At 42.6% G+C, this 17,611-nt stretch overlaps 1 protein-coding gene across 1 annotated transcript in view; it reads left to right on the top strand.

The window, feature by feature from the left end:
* EPHA4 (EPH receptor A4) overlaps positions 1–17,611 on the top strand; it is a gene marked incomplete at both ends in the record, with an annotated part of 141,904 nt that overhangs the window by 59,555 nt on the left and 64,738 nt on the right. The window contains one exon of the mRNA XM_084250467.1: positions 10,176–10,331. Coding sequence (XP_084106593.1) covers positions 10,176–10,331 — 156 coding nt within the window. The remainder of the gene's footprint in view (positions 1–10,175; positions 10,332–17,611) is intronic.

The raw sequence follows: 17,611 nt of genomic DNA, 5'->3' as shown, positions 1-17,611 counted from the left end.
ATTCTATTCTTGAAAGAGCAAGTCAATTTTTGGCATAGATTTTTCTGTCATTTTTCTCTTTGTCTATTGTTATGAAAGCTAACTTGAAGGTGTGAGTGGAACAATGGAAGGACGTGGAGTGCAGAGAAGAAAGTGTGGCTTGGTGAAGAAATGGTCTGGATCAGAAACTAGTGGTGGGAAGGGGAAACCTCAAAAACCCCACCCAATAATTTATTTCATTTCAAAAATGTGTTTACATATTTTTTAAATAAAGATAATTTTTTTACCTGATACCTATCTTGCTATGGTCACTAAATGAACTACACATGCTCTGAGCCAGAATTCAATCCAAGATTTTCTTTATCATGGTAAGAGAAAAATAAAGCAATGATGAGTAAGTGATCTTATAGTATTTTAGAATTATTTAGTTCTATTTTTTTCTTAAAAAATGGATGGAGAGCTTCCCCGGTGGCGCAGCAGTTTGAGCACAGCACTGTGAAGCTATCCTCAACCTCTACAGTGCGGGTTCAATTCCCGGCCAGGCAGGGAGATACCCACATGGCACAGACCTCTCCTGTCTCTCCCGCTGTTCCCCTCAGCAGTGTATTTCAGTCAGTCTGCCTGTTCTGTACCCCACTCTGCCTCTAGTGAATCCTCTCACCCTCCTCCACCTCTGACTTGTACCCCAGCTCTTATATAAATAAATAAATCTTTTAAAAAAATGGATGGAGAGACATCCTGTAGGGGAGGAAGAGGGACCAAAGGGAGGGAGGGAGGAGCACAGGGGACTGTGGTGATGGTGCACGGGTGCATTGGTGAAGGAAATTCTGTGGGGACTACTACCTCGGGAGGGAGGGGAAGCAAACATTGTTTAAAAATGAAAAATGATGTGAAAAATGAATTTTAAAAAATGGATGAAGTTTAGTGCTTGGATTATCTGCACTAAACTCATCTCTTATAGCCACTTGGATCAAGCTGTAGTAATAACAAGTGGCCTGTCAAGTGAGTAGCTGATGTGGACCAGGCACTGGGCTCCAGTTCGCCCCCACATGTACCATCTCATTTAATTCCACATCAGCTCTGCAGAAGAGAAAACAGAAGTCGGAGCAGTTAAGCGTTTTCTTCTGGCTCACACGTCTAATAAATGTCAGGCTCAGATCCAGATTCGGTTCTATACGATTCTGGGTGGGAGTTCTGGCCTGTCCCATCAAGTCCCCGCCGTCTGTTATAAATTCCATGCGGCATGAAAGGAAATCAGACAGGGAGTATGGATGTTAGGCAGAAGAGGAGCAATGATTTGTTTCTAGTTTATTTTTTGCCTTTGTCTTCCTTTCCTTTTGCTGTTACTGATCATGAAACATCTCTGTCCTAAACACCCTAAACTTTAAAAGGATTTCCAACATATTTTTTATGAACTTGATTAAGGTAACTGAAATGAAGCATTTTCCTTCTCTTTGACCCTTTCTGTCTCTTCATCACCCCTAAATCCATTTCAAAATAGCATGGTGAGGATACTGACAATGAACAGTGACTGGCATCGGAGGCGTCACAAGTGTACTTACGGTTTACATGTTACTCAGTTGTTTCCAAGAAGAATCCCACCTTGAGATATGAATGAGATAAACTTGCATTTCTAGTTTTACAATGATCTTTTGGAAAATATTTCCCCCAGAGTGTATTTTTAAAATCCCCACATAATCGAGTTTCTTTAATAATTTTGAAAGACCTGGTGTTACCACTCTGAACTTACAGATAACAGAAGAAGGGTGTTTTCAAATCAAACAAGTGAGGATTAATTGCGCCCTGAATAGCTTTGACGGCAGTGCTGGGGGACAGTGATGGTGGTCAGGTCACAGCACTGGCATCCGGGATTGACTACTTTCCGAGACAGCACTTGTTTAGCTAAGTTTCCTTTGGACTTTGCCTGGCAACCTTATCTTCACAATGCTGTGTGTGTGTGTGTGTGTGTGTGTGTGTGTGTCTATTTCCATTTGTCTTTCTTTTGGATTAATTCATTTTTTTAAAGGATTTATTTTATTTATTTTATACAAGAACCAGGGTACAGGCCAGATGAGGGGGAGGGTGAGAGGACCCATGAGACAGAGTGGGGGGCAGAACAGGCAGACTGACGAAATACACTGCTGAGGGGAGCAGCGGGCAAGGCAGGAGAGGTCTGATGCACCATGGGGGACCCTCGCGGAACGACCGGGATCGAACAGGCGATGCAGAGGCTGCGGACAGCTTCGCAGCACAGTGCTCAACTGCCTGCACCACCAGGGGAGGCCCTGGATTAATTCATTTTTATCTACAACAAGATCAGTTCTTAATGGTGGGGGTTATTACAAGGTGTCATTATAAAGGTTGGAAGAATAATTTAAATTTTCAAGGAAGTCATCGTTCTTTATCTTTCAAATATTTCAAATTTCCGGCATGCCATCTCCTGACTCCAAAACCAATTATTCTTCCCCTGAAATAATTAGGCTCAGCTTTAATTCCCTGTAGCATTGAGCACTAAGAGGAGAATTAGATGGTTTTAGCTAATTTGAGCCAAACTGCTCTTTGACAGTTTTACTTAAGGTCTGTTTATTATTTGCTGGGTTATGGCTCTCAAAGTGGGCTCCCTAGGACAGAGCACTGTTGTCAACCTGGAAATTTCTCAGAACTGCAAATTCTCAGACCCCATCAAAAAAATCCTAAATTTTGATTGGGGCCCAGTAATTGGTTTCTAAACAAGTTCTCCAAGTCCTTCTGATGCTTGCTAAACTCAGAATGAATGCTGCTGAGAACAGAAGCTGGGCATTCCAAGCTGCAACCCAGCTTATTGTCACTTAAATGGCCCTGCTTTGTCCCAAACTAGAGCTGAGGCCACGCTGAATGACCTCAGACACCAGCTATAGCTTTCAAAGCACATAAACACTTCTGCCTATGCAGCCCCTTGAGTTGGGTTTGGGAGTAAACTCATCCCATTGCTAGACAGGTCAGGCAGGACTGGTGTATAGCGGTTGTAAATACAAAGCATTTCTCTGCTATTTCATTTGTTCTGTGATCTTTGTGGCTCATAAACCAAAAAATTGGAGTTATTATCTTTTTTTTAATTTCATAGATGAAAACAATTTAAGCTTAAGATTCCCCAAAAGAAAAACCCTAAGACAATGTAAAATTAAAATTAATCATCGTGTTTATGGCAGAAATGTGAAGTGTTTAAGCAAAGTCTCCCTCAAATCCAGCTACATCATTTTATCAATACTATGAATTTAAAAGTAAATTTGCTGAAAATAGTGTGTAGTGGAACCAGTTCCCTAGTAAATAATTAATACAAAGTTGATTCTTTTGTACGTTGGTAAGAAAGTGTTCTTTGTTAACCTTTGTCTTTGGAAAATTCAGGAAGACACTGCAGGGTAACAGATCAAGGAACCTGGATTCCAGACTTGATCCTGGCAAGCTCTAGAAGGAAGGAAACATGGACAAATCATTCATCTCAAAAATGAGTATCTTGGAAGTAGATCAAGTGTTGGCAAAGTATTTCAGCAAAGTGTGGCTCTTGGGCCTGCCATCTGTTTTTGGATGGTCTGAAAGCTGACCATGTTTTTTATAGATGGTTTTTCCAATAGATTCAGTTTTCTTTAAAACCCATTTGAGTGAAATGTTTTCCTTCCGGATAAGAATTCTTCTCACAGGTCAATCTGTATTACCTTTATAAATAGTATTTACTATCATACTTTGAATTCCATCAATTAAAAAAAGTATAAAAATTTGTTAGATTTTTATATTGCTGTGTCAGGAACTATGTAATATCCTTGGTCTTCCTCTTTGTCTGCAAAGCCTAAGCTATTTAATAATCTGGCTCTTTATAGGAATGTTATATCTTTAAGCTCCTTTCAAAAATCTGACTTTCTGTTGGGCCTCCTGGTGGCGCAAGGGGTTAAGCACTTCAGCACTGTGAAGCTATCTGGAGCCTCTACAGCACAAGTTCAATCCCAGGCCGGCCAGGGAGCAATCCACATGGCACAGCAGACCTCTCCTGTCTTACCCGCCGCTCCCCTCAGCAGTATTTTCAGTCAGTCTGCCTGTTCTGTTCCCCGCTCTGATTCTGGTGAATCCTCTCACCCCCCGCACCTCTGGCCTGTACCGCAGTTCTTGTATGCATAAATAAATAAATCTTAAAAAAAAAAATGACTTTCTGTTATCTGCGAAACATTTCAGCTGCAGAATACAGATGAGTGGGACAATGTGGATTTACCAGTGTTTCTTCAAACTTTGCTGTTTGGGAGCAGAATGACTCAGAGAGCCCCCAAAAGAGAGCCCCATTGCCTTGTGACAATTGTCTCTCTTCACCTCTAGGTTCCAGAAGCCAGAGGGGTTTCTAGGAGTACAGTAGCTCAAACAGCACCACCCACACTAGGAATCTGACTTTGCCTCGGGACTCCATGGCCCTCTCAGCCTTGGTTTCCCATCCCTACTGTGGGGAATCCAATAATGATCACAGTGTCCCCCAAGATAGCTGGGGTTTGGGCCTCCCCTGGTGGTGCAGGTGGTTGAGTGCCGCACTGTGAAACTGTCCACAGCCTTTGCAGCGCTGGTTCCATCCCAGCCGGCCAGCGAGGGTCCCACATGGCGCGGCGGACCTCTCCTGCCACACCCGCTGCTCCCCTCAGCAGTGTCTTTGGTCTGTCTGCCTGTTCTGTTCCCCACTCTGTCTCTGGTGAATTCTCTCACCCTCCTGCACATCTGGCCTGTACTCCGGTTCTTTTTTTTTAAGATTTATTTATTTATTTATACAAGCACTGGGTACAATCAGAAGCGTGGGAGGGTGAGAGAATTCACCAGAGCCAGAGCAGGGAGCAGAACAGGCAGACTGATGAAGAAGTACACTGCTGAGGGGAGCAGCGGGCGGCAGGAGAGGTCTGCAGCGCCATGTGGGACTCTCGCCCGGTGGCCGGGGATCGAACCGGTGCTGCAGAGGCTGCGGGCAGCTTCACAACCCAGTGATCAACCGCTGCGCCACCAGGGGAGGCCCACCCCGGTTCTTGTATAAGTAAATAAATCTTTTTAAAAAAAAGATAGCTGTGGTTTACACATTTTTACAAAACCCTCAGATCCGAAATTTTCTTTTATGGATTATTTTCTCATGATTTTATTTTTAATTATTAATTTACAACAGCTCCTCTAGTACCACTTTTCTGTCCGGTGTCATTTCCTTATAATGTTAATGAGAGAAAAACCATTGAGCCTCCAACCCAAGTCCACTGTGTGGAATTGTGCCCTCTCCCCATGTTGGCGTGGGTTTTCTGGGGACATTTTACAGCCCCAGGGGGTGTGTGTGTGTGTGTGTGTGTGAGTGAGAGAGAGAGAGAAAGAGAGAGAGAGAGATGTTCCTTGTGATAAAAGAGCTTCCTGTAGGGGGGTGGGTCCCGTCTTGCACCCCAAGTTGCCAGCATAGGTTCCAGTCCTCCATGACCTTGAATGAGATTAAGAAGGTCACAAATGAATGACCACCAAATGATTGTTTCATATTAGAAGTGTTTTGGGTCTTATTTAGAAGTTTGGTGATGTTTTTGTGACCAGAAGTATATTGTGGGAAATTAACATTCGTTTTTATCAGTTAACTGGTGGTAAAATTGGTTTTGTGACATCGTTTCACTTAAAGACACAGTTTCCAAGATCCTACCAATGAAGTTGAATAATGACTTACTGTAATAAATAGTAAGTGAACAATTAATGAGAGAACTAATTTGATTGTAGCCTTTTAGGGAGGGTGATGCTTCTAAAATAGGTTCATAAGCACAGGTAACTTGCTACATATCCAGTACCCCAAAGGCAGAGCTCCCTGGAGATGGTGTTTGGAAGTGTGTGTCTAACTTCACGCCCACAGCAAGAGGTTGGAGGAACTTGCAGGTCTCCCAGAGTCAAATGTTCCCTCTGGACCAGTTGGCATAAATGATTCAAGCTCCCCCAAGAGAGCCACTGGCTTGAATTTCAGCTTTGACCTTCCGGAGACTCCATATAAAAATGCAAATTTGTTACCTAGGAAGTTAATTTTTAACTCATTAATGTCTATTTGTTAGTACTTTAGCTCAAATTAGGTTTTTCAAATTAGTTAGTTGGCTGAGAGTGGTACTTAAATGAAGTGTGTCAAGATTCCTTGAGGTGAGCTCAGAGTAAGTTTTGAAAAAAAACTTCTTGGGAGTGATCGCAATATATCCCTCCCTGCTATCAGTACCAACCAGCATTTGCAAGAGTGTCTGTCTGCCCGTGTATACATGCATATACACAGTGGACAGGAGAATCAATAATCTAGAGTAGCATTGATTCTAGAGTAGCACTATCCAGTAGAAATATAAGTCACATCTATAAGTTTAAGTTTTTTAATAGTCACATTTAAAAAAAGGTAAAATAAAAAAATGTGAAATTAGGTTTAATGATACATTTTATTTAATTCCTTATGTTCAAGATATTACTGCTTCAATATGTAATCAATATCAAGATTATTGATAGGATTCTTTACCTTTTTCGGTTCTAAGTCTTTGAAATCCCTTGTGTAGTTTACACTTGTAATCTATCTTCACTTGAACATACCATGTCTCACATGGTCAGTAGCTGCCTATATGGCAAGTACAGTTATCTTATTGGACAACGCTGCATTGAAGGGCCTTAAACTAGAAAGTGGGTCACAGACTGAAGGGCACCAGCATCAGATGCTTGCCCACTGCTCTGCTATACCAGTGACCCATTTTTGGTGAACATCAATCTTAACCCTATGAAACTACGTACAACTTCTAGAAGACAAAGGGCCGGAATGAAAGGCTGATTCACCTGTTTTCTTGGATGTGGTAAATAAAACCCTCTGTTCTTCATTTGCCAATGGGAATAGTTTTGTTGTTTGTTTTGTTTTTTTGCAACAGACATCCAGGGTTGTTGGAAATAATGCTTGCAAACACAATAAAATGCTCAATGAATACTTGAAATTGCTATAATTAGCTATTTTTATAAATTAGTTTTAAAAGATGCTTATAAAAACAATTAGGTGTTTCCTATCCATCTTTTTTGCTTCTATCCTGAAGTGCAACCTCATTCTAGGAGTCAGTGAACCGAGACAGAAAAAAGATTTTCCTCCTCCTTGTCCTCATTTAGCTTCCTCTTTTATTTAAAGTCAGCAGAAAGAAAGTCTAATCAAGGTGACACAAAGGAAATGAATTCTAATCTAGCCACAGTGGCATATCTGAAAGCCCAAGGGAGGCGCTCCCTCATTCTGTCCCTGTGGAGTGGCCCCTCACCAGTAAGGGGACAGGAGGAAGAATCTTGAGTGTGCACTTTGTCTTTCTGCAAACTTGCTTATCAAGTCATTGTCATTCAAAAATAGAGTGTAATAGTTCCTACCTGAAAGAGAATGTTGGGAAATCACGTGTCATTGCTTGCTATATACTAAATACGCCTTTCATGGGATGTGTGTGGAGTGAGTGGTGCAGAGAAAGCTGGAAGGGGAAGTCCATGGTGAATAATTGTGGGGCTCACTCACACATGCACCAGGTGCTGGAGGGCTGTGACCCACGCAGAGCACGCGAATGGACTGAACCATTAATTTTGTAGGTCATTTATGTGTGTAGGCAGCAAAGTGGCTGTGTGCATGAAAAACCGCTACTATATTTCAAGAGATCCTTTCTAAGAAATCCTGAAATATTAATAACATGGTCTTCCTGTAGTTGAAGACAAAAGAATGTGTTAAGAAGGGTAGCAGGCGTTGCCGAAAATAGCACAATGACAATTTAGCGTTTTCTGCTTGCACTAAAAGCTAGAGGAAAAGAGAGTTAAAACAGTGTTTTTAAAGAACAGCCACCCTCAATTTTCCAAATAGGTCTAGAACTTTGTAGTCTCCAAATGAATTCACATTTTCCTTTTGGTCACATTTTAGTAGCAGCTTTAAAGAAAAGTAGAAAAAGTGTCGAATCGCAAATTCATTTTTCCCTTAAATTAACATATATGTGTGTGCCCTATATATACACCAACAGAAGGTGTATATAAAAAATCTTTTGAACTTTAAGGAATTCACAACATCCTGTAATTTGATTTGTGTGAATATGACTGTAATTCTTGAACTGGATATAGTCTTATCCGATTAGAAGTTGAGGAGAAAAGTCAAAACCTCCCCCATCTTTGTTTCCTGACGAGCATTAGAAAGTCCTCTCATATTGCAGTGAATCAATCATAAAGCCAACCTTCCCCTGCAAGCTTTTCGATGTTGACACCTGATGAAATGGAGGTCATCAGTGGTCAGTCGTGAGCATAGAACATTATGCTCTTACTTTCAGATATGAAAACCCCAGAGCTATTCGTGCCTTCTTGGCAGTCCTCACACCAAGCTGCCAGGTCTCCACAAGTTTCCTTGGTCAGCTGTGAAGGACTCAGTGACAGGTGGATCCAGTGGGCTGTGTCCTGGCTCAGGGAAGCTTTGTGTTGCCATGGAAAGACGTGCTTGGCCCTCAGTGTTTCTTCCTGCCATAGCCAGGGCTTCAGATTCTCATTGCAAATCTGGGGCTATCTAAAGTGTGATCAAAAAGTGGCTTGGATGTTGAACCTTCTCTAATGATATGATATGTATAAACTGGAGGCACGTAAATCACAGTCATTGGAGCAGCTTGTTATTCTAAGATGCTCCGGTCCAGTGAAAAGACGAAAGCAAATAAGGGAGAGATAGATCTCCGAGTGCTTTTATTGTCGGTGCTCCACACATCATAAAGTCTGAGCTCGTTAAAGGAAATTCCATAAACAACTTTAGTTAATAATGGTAGAAGTAACTGGGTGCTTTTCTGGAGCTTCTGCTGAACTCCCTTTCCGCCTGTCTTTAGAGAGTGTGATTAAGAAAATACCAACAGGATGTGCAAGAGGGTGGAACAGACTTCAACTGGAAGCCAGTACAGATGCTTGATGGATGAGTAACAGCAGAGGGATGGCACCCTATCTCCCCAAAGAATAGAGCAGTTTTGTAGAATTTTTTTCCCCTCTCATTTGCATAAGGTCTGGATTGCCAGCTTGGGTGGTCTCTTGGTGATTGGGTGGTGGGTCCTTCTGCATCTGGTATTCTTAATGGCATAGAAACATCCTATGGAAATGATAAATGGAGAGACTTGAGAGTGAATCATACTGAAAAGATTGTGGGTAACTGAACTGTCATTTTTTTTTTTTCACCTTCACTCTTATGAAATAACTATTTTTTATGGTCTTGTCTATGCGGGTTTATGACTGATGGTGCTGGTCAATTTTTATTTCCGGTTGTGGTTGTCTTAGGAGTTGACCCTGAAGGGTGTGGGAGATAAAAAAAAAAAATGGTGGAGCCAGCCAGTCTCAATTAGTTGTTTTTGTGTGTGTCGGGGGGGGGGGGGGATTCACAGAAGTGTTGAGTCCACATTAGTACAAGCAGGCCTAGGTGTCAGTGAGGGGTTTGTAAGGTCAAGTCATGGAGAACATGTCACAAATTGTATCTGCAGATCTTAAAAAAAATGGCCTTAACCTGTTGAATTCCAGACTCTACTATACATACTTTATTGTCCTTTGCCATGAAATTTCTTGTCTTATCAACTCTTCTTTTATGCTTGCTTTCTTTTGTCGGCCTTTTACTTTGAGCCTCTCGGTAGCTGTAATTGGGATCTAATCACCAACCGATTTTTTCTTAGCACTTGGACACTCTTCCAATTGGTTGGTTCAAGACCATGTGCTCAGATTGCATAGCAAGTGGTGAAGAGTACAAGCTTGGGGGTCAGGCTTTGACTTGGGGTCAAAGCTGGACCCTGGCATTTGCAAATGTACACAACTAGCAATTTGCAAATCAAAAGCCCTAGTATTCCTAGTTTCTAAGTAAGGCTGGAAACATGGATGGAAAAGGGGCATGGTGGGGATTAAACAACAGCACACATGCATGCAGGCTACCTGGCACATGCCCTGAAACACTTGAGCACCCATTTTACCTGATTCTACCAGTTTTAAGGACATTTCTTCCATAGCGCTCCTTTCCACCTGAACAGGAATGTTGATGACATTTTCAGAATGACATTTTAAGGAATCAATTAATGTTTTTGGTTGCTTTATCTGCATCTGCAGCCAGATGGTCACTGGGGAGTAGCAGAAAAGTCTCTCTTCTTTGCGGTTTGCTCTGCAGTGTGAGCAGTGATTTACATGGATTTGTTTTTTCTTCTTTCCTTTAGCCTGCAAAATCGGATATTACAAGGCCCTCTCCACAGATGCCACCTGTGCCAAGTGCCCGCCCCACAGCTACTCTGTCTGGGAAGGAGCCACATCATGCACCTGTGACCGTGGCTTTTTCAGAGCTGACAATGATGCTGCCTCGATGCCCTGCACCCGTAAGTTGTATCCTCGTCCCTCATTTCTGCAGTGCCAACAGCTTTCATTTCCACCTAGCAGGGTGCTGCCAGGTCTTCTCCCAGGATAACCACGCAGGGGGCAAATGAGATCAAACTTGCATCTTTTCTCAATCATAGCAGGGGAAATGCTTATGAAAAGAAAGGATCTTGCTGTTCTGGTTGCCTTCAGAAGGCACAGCTGCCAACAGACTACTCTGTGGAGCTAAGATTGAGCATTCAGTGCTTGTCTGACAGTGTAATTAGAGCTGAGATTGGAATTTATAAATGGTTTCACCGTCTCCTCGAGGACTCTGGGGGAAGCTTGACAGCTGCAGGGGAAACAGGTAGAGGGCAAAGTCCCGAGGATGGGCTCACGTGTGGGCAAGTGGTTTCAGTTCTGGGCACTGAGGTCATAGCTTGTGCTGTCATTACCCCCTTCCTTCTTTCTTCATAGTTTTGTATTTGTAACACCTGGGCCCGGATCCTAATAAATGCTTGCTTAATGATAGACACTTAGTAAAGGCTGGGCTATGAGTGGCTGGGGTTGGCACCCTGGTATGCAGGGGCGTAGAAAAACCTTTTCTCATACTTTATGTGGACAGCATTCCTTGGCATGCTTCTGGTCTTATATGTGTCCCTCTGCTCACAGCCCCTGCATGGCTGTGACCTGGAGCAGAAGAAGGGACAGTGGGCCCAGCTATTCTGCCTGTGTGTCCACCAGTGAGTCTGTGTGTGGAGGCCCTGCCCAATGGCCAGGCTCACAGACTTTCCAGTTTGGGGCTTGTTTTCTACCCCACCCCTTTAGAAGCTGAGTGACTGTTTATCTGCTTATGTCTCATTCTCCACATCTGTCCAATGGACTTAACAAGAGCACCTTTCTCATTGTTGTCCGTATTCATCAACTTCATTTTTTACATGCTATGGAAAATGAAGTTACTAAATGTAGTTTAGTATTGGCTACATTATGGCATAAAATTTTGCTCCCTATCGTAAATTCTGTCTTCTCCTACCTGAAGCCAAATAGAAATATTTTGTGGTTAGGGCAGAGATGATTTCCTTCCTTTTTTTTTTTTTTAATTTGAGGCAACATTGGGCATTGGGTTACAATGTGGTACATGATTTAGAAGTACAGGATCACCAGAGATAACTTCAGATGAGGCAACTCCGAGACCATTGTCTTGCCCAGTCAATACTACCTTTAAGAGGAGTGGGGAGGGCCTCCCCTGGTGGTGCAGTGGTTGAGCGCTGGGTTGCAAAAAGCTGCCCGCAGCCTCTGCAGAGCTGGTTCGATCCCCAGCTGCTCCCCGGTCACTGGAGGAGGGTCCCGCATGGCGTGCAGACCTCTCCTGCCGCCCGCTGCTCCCCTCAGCAGTGTACTTCGGTCCCTCTGCCTGCTCTGCTCCCCGCTCTGGCTCTGGTGAATTCTCTCATCCCCTGGCGCTTCTGACTATACCCAGTGCTTGTATGAATAAATAAATAAATCTTTAAAAAAAAAAAAGAGGAGTGGGGAGAGAGATTTCAGCTCTAACCTACATTTGTTTCCTTCATAACCAGAGATGGCAACAATTATAACAATAACTGTGATGTAATTATATCCTGGTACTATATTAGGTACTTGCAATAAACCTTATCACATGATTTCCTATTATAACAAGCCTATAAGTGAGAATTATCTTCAGTTTATAGCACAGGTAACTGCCAGCTCAGAGATATTAAGGTACACGCTTAACACTTCACCCCCACTTGGAGATCAGGCTGCACAGCCAGAAGACTGACTTAAGTATCTGCTAGGAGACTCTCTCGCCTGACCCCCCACCCCCCAGGTGAGTTAAGGAGTACACTAGGGCCAGTCTTGGGTGGCAGCCTAAATGGACAAAGACTTCTTTGTCTTCTTTTTCTGTTCTTTCCAGGGACTAAGAACTTTCTCTGGATGCCGTGTTCTTTGACATGCTTAATTCTCACCCTTTTTCTTTCCCAATCTAAATATTCCCATCCTATTTTCCATTTTGTGTGACTAGTTTGATAATAATCTCTCTTTCCCTATCCACATTCAGTTCCAGGCATTTTCCAGTTATGGGAATTAAGGCATCATGGCAAACTCCAGGGGCGTCAGCGTGGGCTGACAGCGCCGAGAGGCTGGCTAGAGCTGCAAAATTTCCTAAAATTCATCTTTGGCAAGGTGACCTGCTATTCCTTGCAGTGATTATGATTTGTTGTCCAGCATTCCAGGGAACCATGGACCACAGGCCTCATCACTGCAGCTCTTTACACGGGAGCTCAGGGACACCCCAGAGGCCTCTACACACCTGAGTTACTGGAACTGACATGATGTGTGTCAGTGCAGTGGCCCGGCCCTTGGAGCTTCATGTGTCTGGAGGAATGAGTGTCTCCTAAGGGTGCCCAGGGGGAAAAGGAAGCATTGTTTTAGCATATGGGGGGACCAGAAAGTTTAAAAATTTAAGTAATTGCCCTTAGCAGTGTTTTTTGACAGTGTTAACACAGGAAGTTGGGTGGCTTTTGGTGCTACTTATAAAAGATCCATGAGGAGAAGACAAAAGCAGTATGAGAGGCCTTTTCTCCTGGTCCGGTCCCATGGAACTGCTTCTCTTGTACTTTATTAACTCAAGCTCTTGTGCAATACTGGCCTTTAACACTTGATTATACTGATGGCAAGACTGTAAACTTGACAGGCAGTCCAACCTATCCAAGCCCAGTTTCCTCATCTGTAAAAGGCAAGTCCCATTATCTAACCTTTGGCAAGTTCCATTATCTAACTCTGGCATTGTTTCAAGAAATGAGTAACAAAATACTGATAACGGTCTGGTGCAGGGTAGGGATCAAATACATATTTGTTCTCTTCTTTTATCCCCAGCTTTTTACTTCCTCTCCCAACTACCTCTGGGACCGATTACCAGGGCATGTTCCTCCCTCTCTGACATGATTTGCTTCCCTTGACTGCACAAGTCAATTATCAATAGTGCTGTACACCCTGGAATATTTGGGAGCAGGACTCGGCCTTCAATATTTTCAAAAGTCCAACCACCTTCTACCATACAGCCATGGTTGAGACTACTCTTGAATTTTTAGCTGCATTTCTTAAACATAATAAATATTAACCTCATACAACTCTTAAGAGACCTCCTTTGAGATAGGGATATCAGGGAGGTGACTATACTTGGTGAATAGTAAGTTAAGCAGTAGAATTAGAATTTGTTCTACTCTCTGGTTCTCCCTGTAGATTTCTCCCTGACAGCTGTGGCTGTCCAGCCTAGCAGCAAAGGCGTATTTGCCTATTGAACTATAAAGTCACTACCATTAAATTTAAAATTCAATTTCATTGACACATGCCATATTTTAAGACTTCAGTAGCCACATGGGTTTAGTGGTGACATGCTGGACAACACAGCTATGAAATATTTCCATCATTGAAGAAAATTCTAGTGGATAGCCCTGCAAAAGGCATTTCCACAGAGAAGACAGTGGCTGTTTCTCAAAGGACCTCTTGTTCAGATAACCCAAAGAATGAAGCCCACCCCCCACCCCCAGCCTTATCGGATTCTCTTGACAAGCTGTGGGGATGGAAAAGAACATAAACATCAGGGATCCTTTCAAAGTGATTCCAGCCTCTAATCAGTTCTTACCAGTTGGTTAAGCCAGGTGACAAACCCAATTCCCTTGTGCTGACAGCCATGATAATGAGGGGCCTTCTTTGTTCATTATGCTGTCTTTAACCCCAGCATTCTTATGCAGCCCTGCGTTTAGTGATCGCTCACTGTGACGGCACACTAATGAAGAAATAAAACACACTCTCCGAGACTCATTCTTCTAGCCAAAGAGAGACTCTGCTCCACTGACTTGTAAAATCAGGTTTTTGTTCACTTGGAGAACGATTAGACCAGGTGAATACAAGCAGCATGGGCTAATTTAGGAGGAACCACCTAAGAAATTCTTCACACTGGCCACAATGCTTGAGGACTTCAGAGAGTTTGATGGTAAATAAACTGTTTCTTTAGGAGGACTTTGGATGGAGCCTTTGGTTAGGTTAACTGCCTGTGGGATAGGAAAATTATCCATATGTGTTAGAATGGACAATGAGAAAAGTGCTTCTTGAACGTTACTGTGCATGGAAATCACCTGGGGGGGAGGGAGAGCAGGGAGTTCAGGTTTGTGAGTCTGTGTTTCCAGAAAGTTCCCAAATGCCGCTTATGATGCACCACTGTAGAAAATGAGGGCTTCGAGTGTCCCTGATGGACAGCAGGAGCCTGTCCATCAGTTAGCAGGCCAGGCCTGTAACTTTCAGAACTATTCTTCAGCTCAGTGGTGACTCTGGAAAGATATGCCGAGGGTTCTCAACATTCTCCCTTCATGGAAATTGACTATTCGTTTGTCTACAAGATCAAGGAAATCCAACCTAACTTGCAGCCACATAACCAAATACCCTCACTGTGTAGCTTTATTTGTTTGTATTTTCTTCCAGAGTCCCCACTAGGTTGCTGCCAGGATGTGTAAATGTAAATTGTCACCTCAGACACCTGGGGTCAGTGAAGAAAGGCAACAGGATTTTGGGTGACACTGTCAAAGCCAGACGGAGTCTGTACACACAAGGATGTCATTTAAGCAGAGGAGGGGATTTTTCTTTCATGAGTCATTTCTTAGGAGAAATCTCAACGTGATTTTTATTAATGAAATTAATGTCCTTTACCGCTGCAGATAACCCAGCCCCCCTCCAGATCTCCCTCACTAGCAGGCTCTTTTCCCTGCCATAGGTACATAGCTGGCAGCCAGCAGCTGGGAGAAGTCACACATGTTTGTGCAGAAAGCCCTTGATCCCTTTAGTCCTTAGAGCTGGTTCAATGAATAAAGTGAGAAAAGTCTTCTCTCCCCCCACCTCGCTGTGCCCCCCACTGGGAGGTTGAACCAAGACTGTATTTAAGGTCCTTCCCAACCCCTGGTTGTGTTTCAAAATGTGTCAGGAAAAAATATCGTAAAAAGGTAGTAAATTGACTTGGTGTGTGGAGAAAGAAATAGCTAATTTGTTATTTTGCCACCTTTACTTCTGAACAGCATTACCAGCAGGGTTTCTGTGTTTTTCAATTGAAAATCTGTCCTCGCGCTTTTAGGTACTTTATTTAACTTGTTTGATGAGACTTATTAGAGCCTGGTGATTGGGAGCACTCTGTAAATAAGAGATTATTATTTTAGATTGCCAACTTGAAGGACCTTCACAAATCTGTCTCCCAGTAAACGGCCTTGAATAATTCACTCAGCTGCGCCAAACAAACAAAGACTGATTGATTGATACTTAGACACGGCCTAAAATATTCCAAAATTGCAGCTTTTAAGACAATTTATCCTGAAGGAGCTTAGAGCTAATGAGGGCAAATTTACCAAAATCTTTGACGGAAGGTCCTGACTTAAGAAAGATTTCGGCAGGTTTTAGGTTATTGAGACAGTGAAATAGCCTAGCTCTAAACAGCCAAAAAAAAAAAAAAAAACAAACCAAACACTTATTGGATCTTTACATTTACCTTTTCTAATTGAATTTAGGGGCCCACTGTATTTCCTCCAGAAAGTGCACTGTTTTAAAATTACCATCTCAGTTCTATTACTCAGAGTCCTTGCTTCTAATGCTTTCTGACAGTTATCAACATAATGAACCCTAATGAAATGATGAGCAATCTTCAGTGGAACCCTAAGCAGATCCCAGTGGTGCCGTGTGACTGTGTTGTTAAAATTTGAATGCAAATTAAAATAACATCTTCCTTCCTTGTTTCCAAGGTCATGAGCAGAGAGAAGCTTTTTTTTTTTTTTTTAAGTTCTTTAATTTTGGAAATCTTATATCCATTTTCAAACAAACCCTTGAAGGTGCCACTGATGTTCAGTTCAATTCTTTACCCCAAAGATTTACATGCTTAATAGTCCGACGAAGGGATTTGGGGAAGGATGTCTGGAATGAGGCTTTGATGTATAAACCATAGGATGAAAGGCAGCCTTCAGTTTCAACTGAACTGCACTTTTTTTCTATCCAAAAGCATATTTCGTTTTGCTTTAGAGCTGCAAGTAACTCGCAGTATAATGGAGAGCGGGAGGACATTGCATGAAATTGATCAATGGGAGCACAGTTAACTCTGGAGAAACACTAGGTTAGCGGAAGCGTAAGAACAAAGACCAAAGGTTCCCCTGATTTATTGATGAAAGTGTTCCTGAAGACCCATTGGCTGATCTCTAGCCATTTCACATTGATCATCCATGCAGTCAGTGACTTTTGTGAATCTATTTTTATGAAAATTCGTGAATTCAAGATTTCCCGGGGAATGTGTTATTTCATGCCTTTTACCACATATTGCATTCCACTGGTCATAGAATAAAAACTCAAATTGAGACACCAACTCCCCCATCACCACATTACATGGCATGGTTTTCAGTTCAGAACATATGGTGCAGTTGCCTGTGAGCCAGAGGATAAGCTGATTCATGTGCTTGTCCTCCGGACTGTACAAACTGATCAAAGTCACCAAAGACAGAAGATGATTCAGATTCAGCCTTCCATCCAGTCCATTGCCAGGCTGTTTCTGCACAGATCTCAGTGGTTCAAGGCCTGGCATTGGCCAGTGAGTACACCACATGCTTGTGTCTTCCTACTGGTTACCTGTCAGTGTTTTGACTATTAACAGGGCAAAGTACTCTGGAGAATGCAAGTGCAGGATTCTTGTCCAAAGACAATTAAGGAGAGAGAGGAAAGATCCCAGGTGTGCTTAATGGAAGGCATTATGTCCCAGAGGAATCGATCTTGCTATTTGGTTGTTTGTAAATTTTTCTTAAAAGCTTCAGGATATTTAATCAGGTATCATCTCACAGACGTCCATGTTCTACAACAATGCTGTGTTGCCTTCCTCTTTGACCTTCAACCTACTTCTCATATCACATGAATAAGCAGCTCAATGTAGACTTTTCACCTGGATTAACAGTGCCATGTGCATTCAGCTGGACAGTGCATAGGTTTGGGGAACATTCATGTATGCCTAAGTGAAAGACTGGAAAAATCTGCCAAAGCCATTTAGCCAGTTTATTACAATTTTCCTACCACCATGAATAATTAAGAGTGGCTTGTTATCAGCCAAGGGCTGTCATTTCTGGATAGCATTTTTGACACTTTTCATGGAAGTCATACAGAGGTTGTGCACAGCATGTGACTATGAAACAGGGTCAATTAGATAGACACTTCCCTGAGATCCCCCGGGAACTGGATTCCTGCTTTGCTATCAGCATTTTGATTTCCT

This window comes from Talpa europaea, assembly GCF_964194135.1.
Source record: "Talpa europaea genome assembly, chromosome: 1".
NCBI classification, from domain to species: domain Eukaryota; kingdom Metazoa; phylum Chordata; class Mammalia; order Eulipotyphla; family Talpidae; genus Talpa; species Talpa europaea.
The sequence above is the reverse complement of the archived record's forward strand: the minus strand, read 5'-3'. Positions and strand labels throughout refer to the sequence as shown.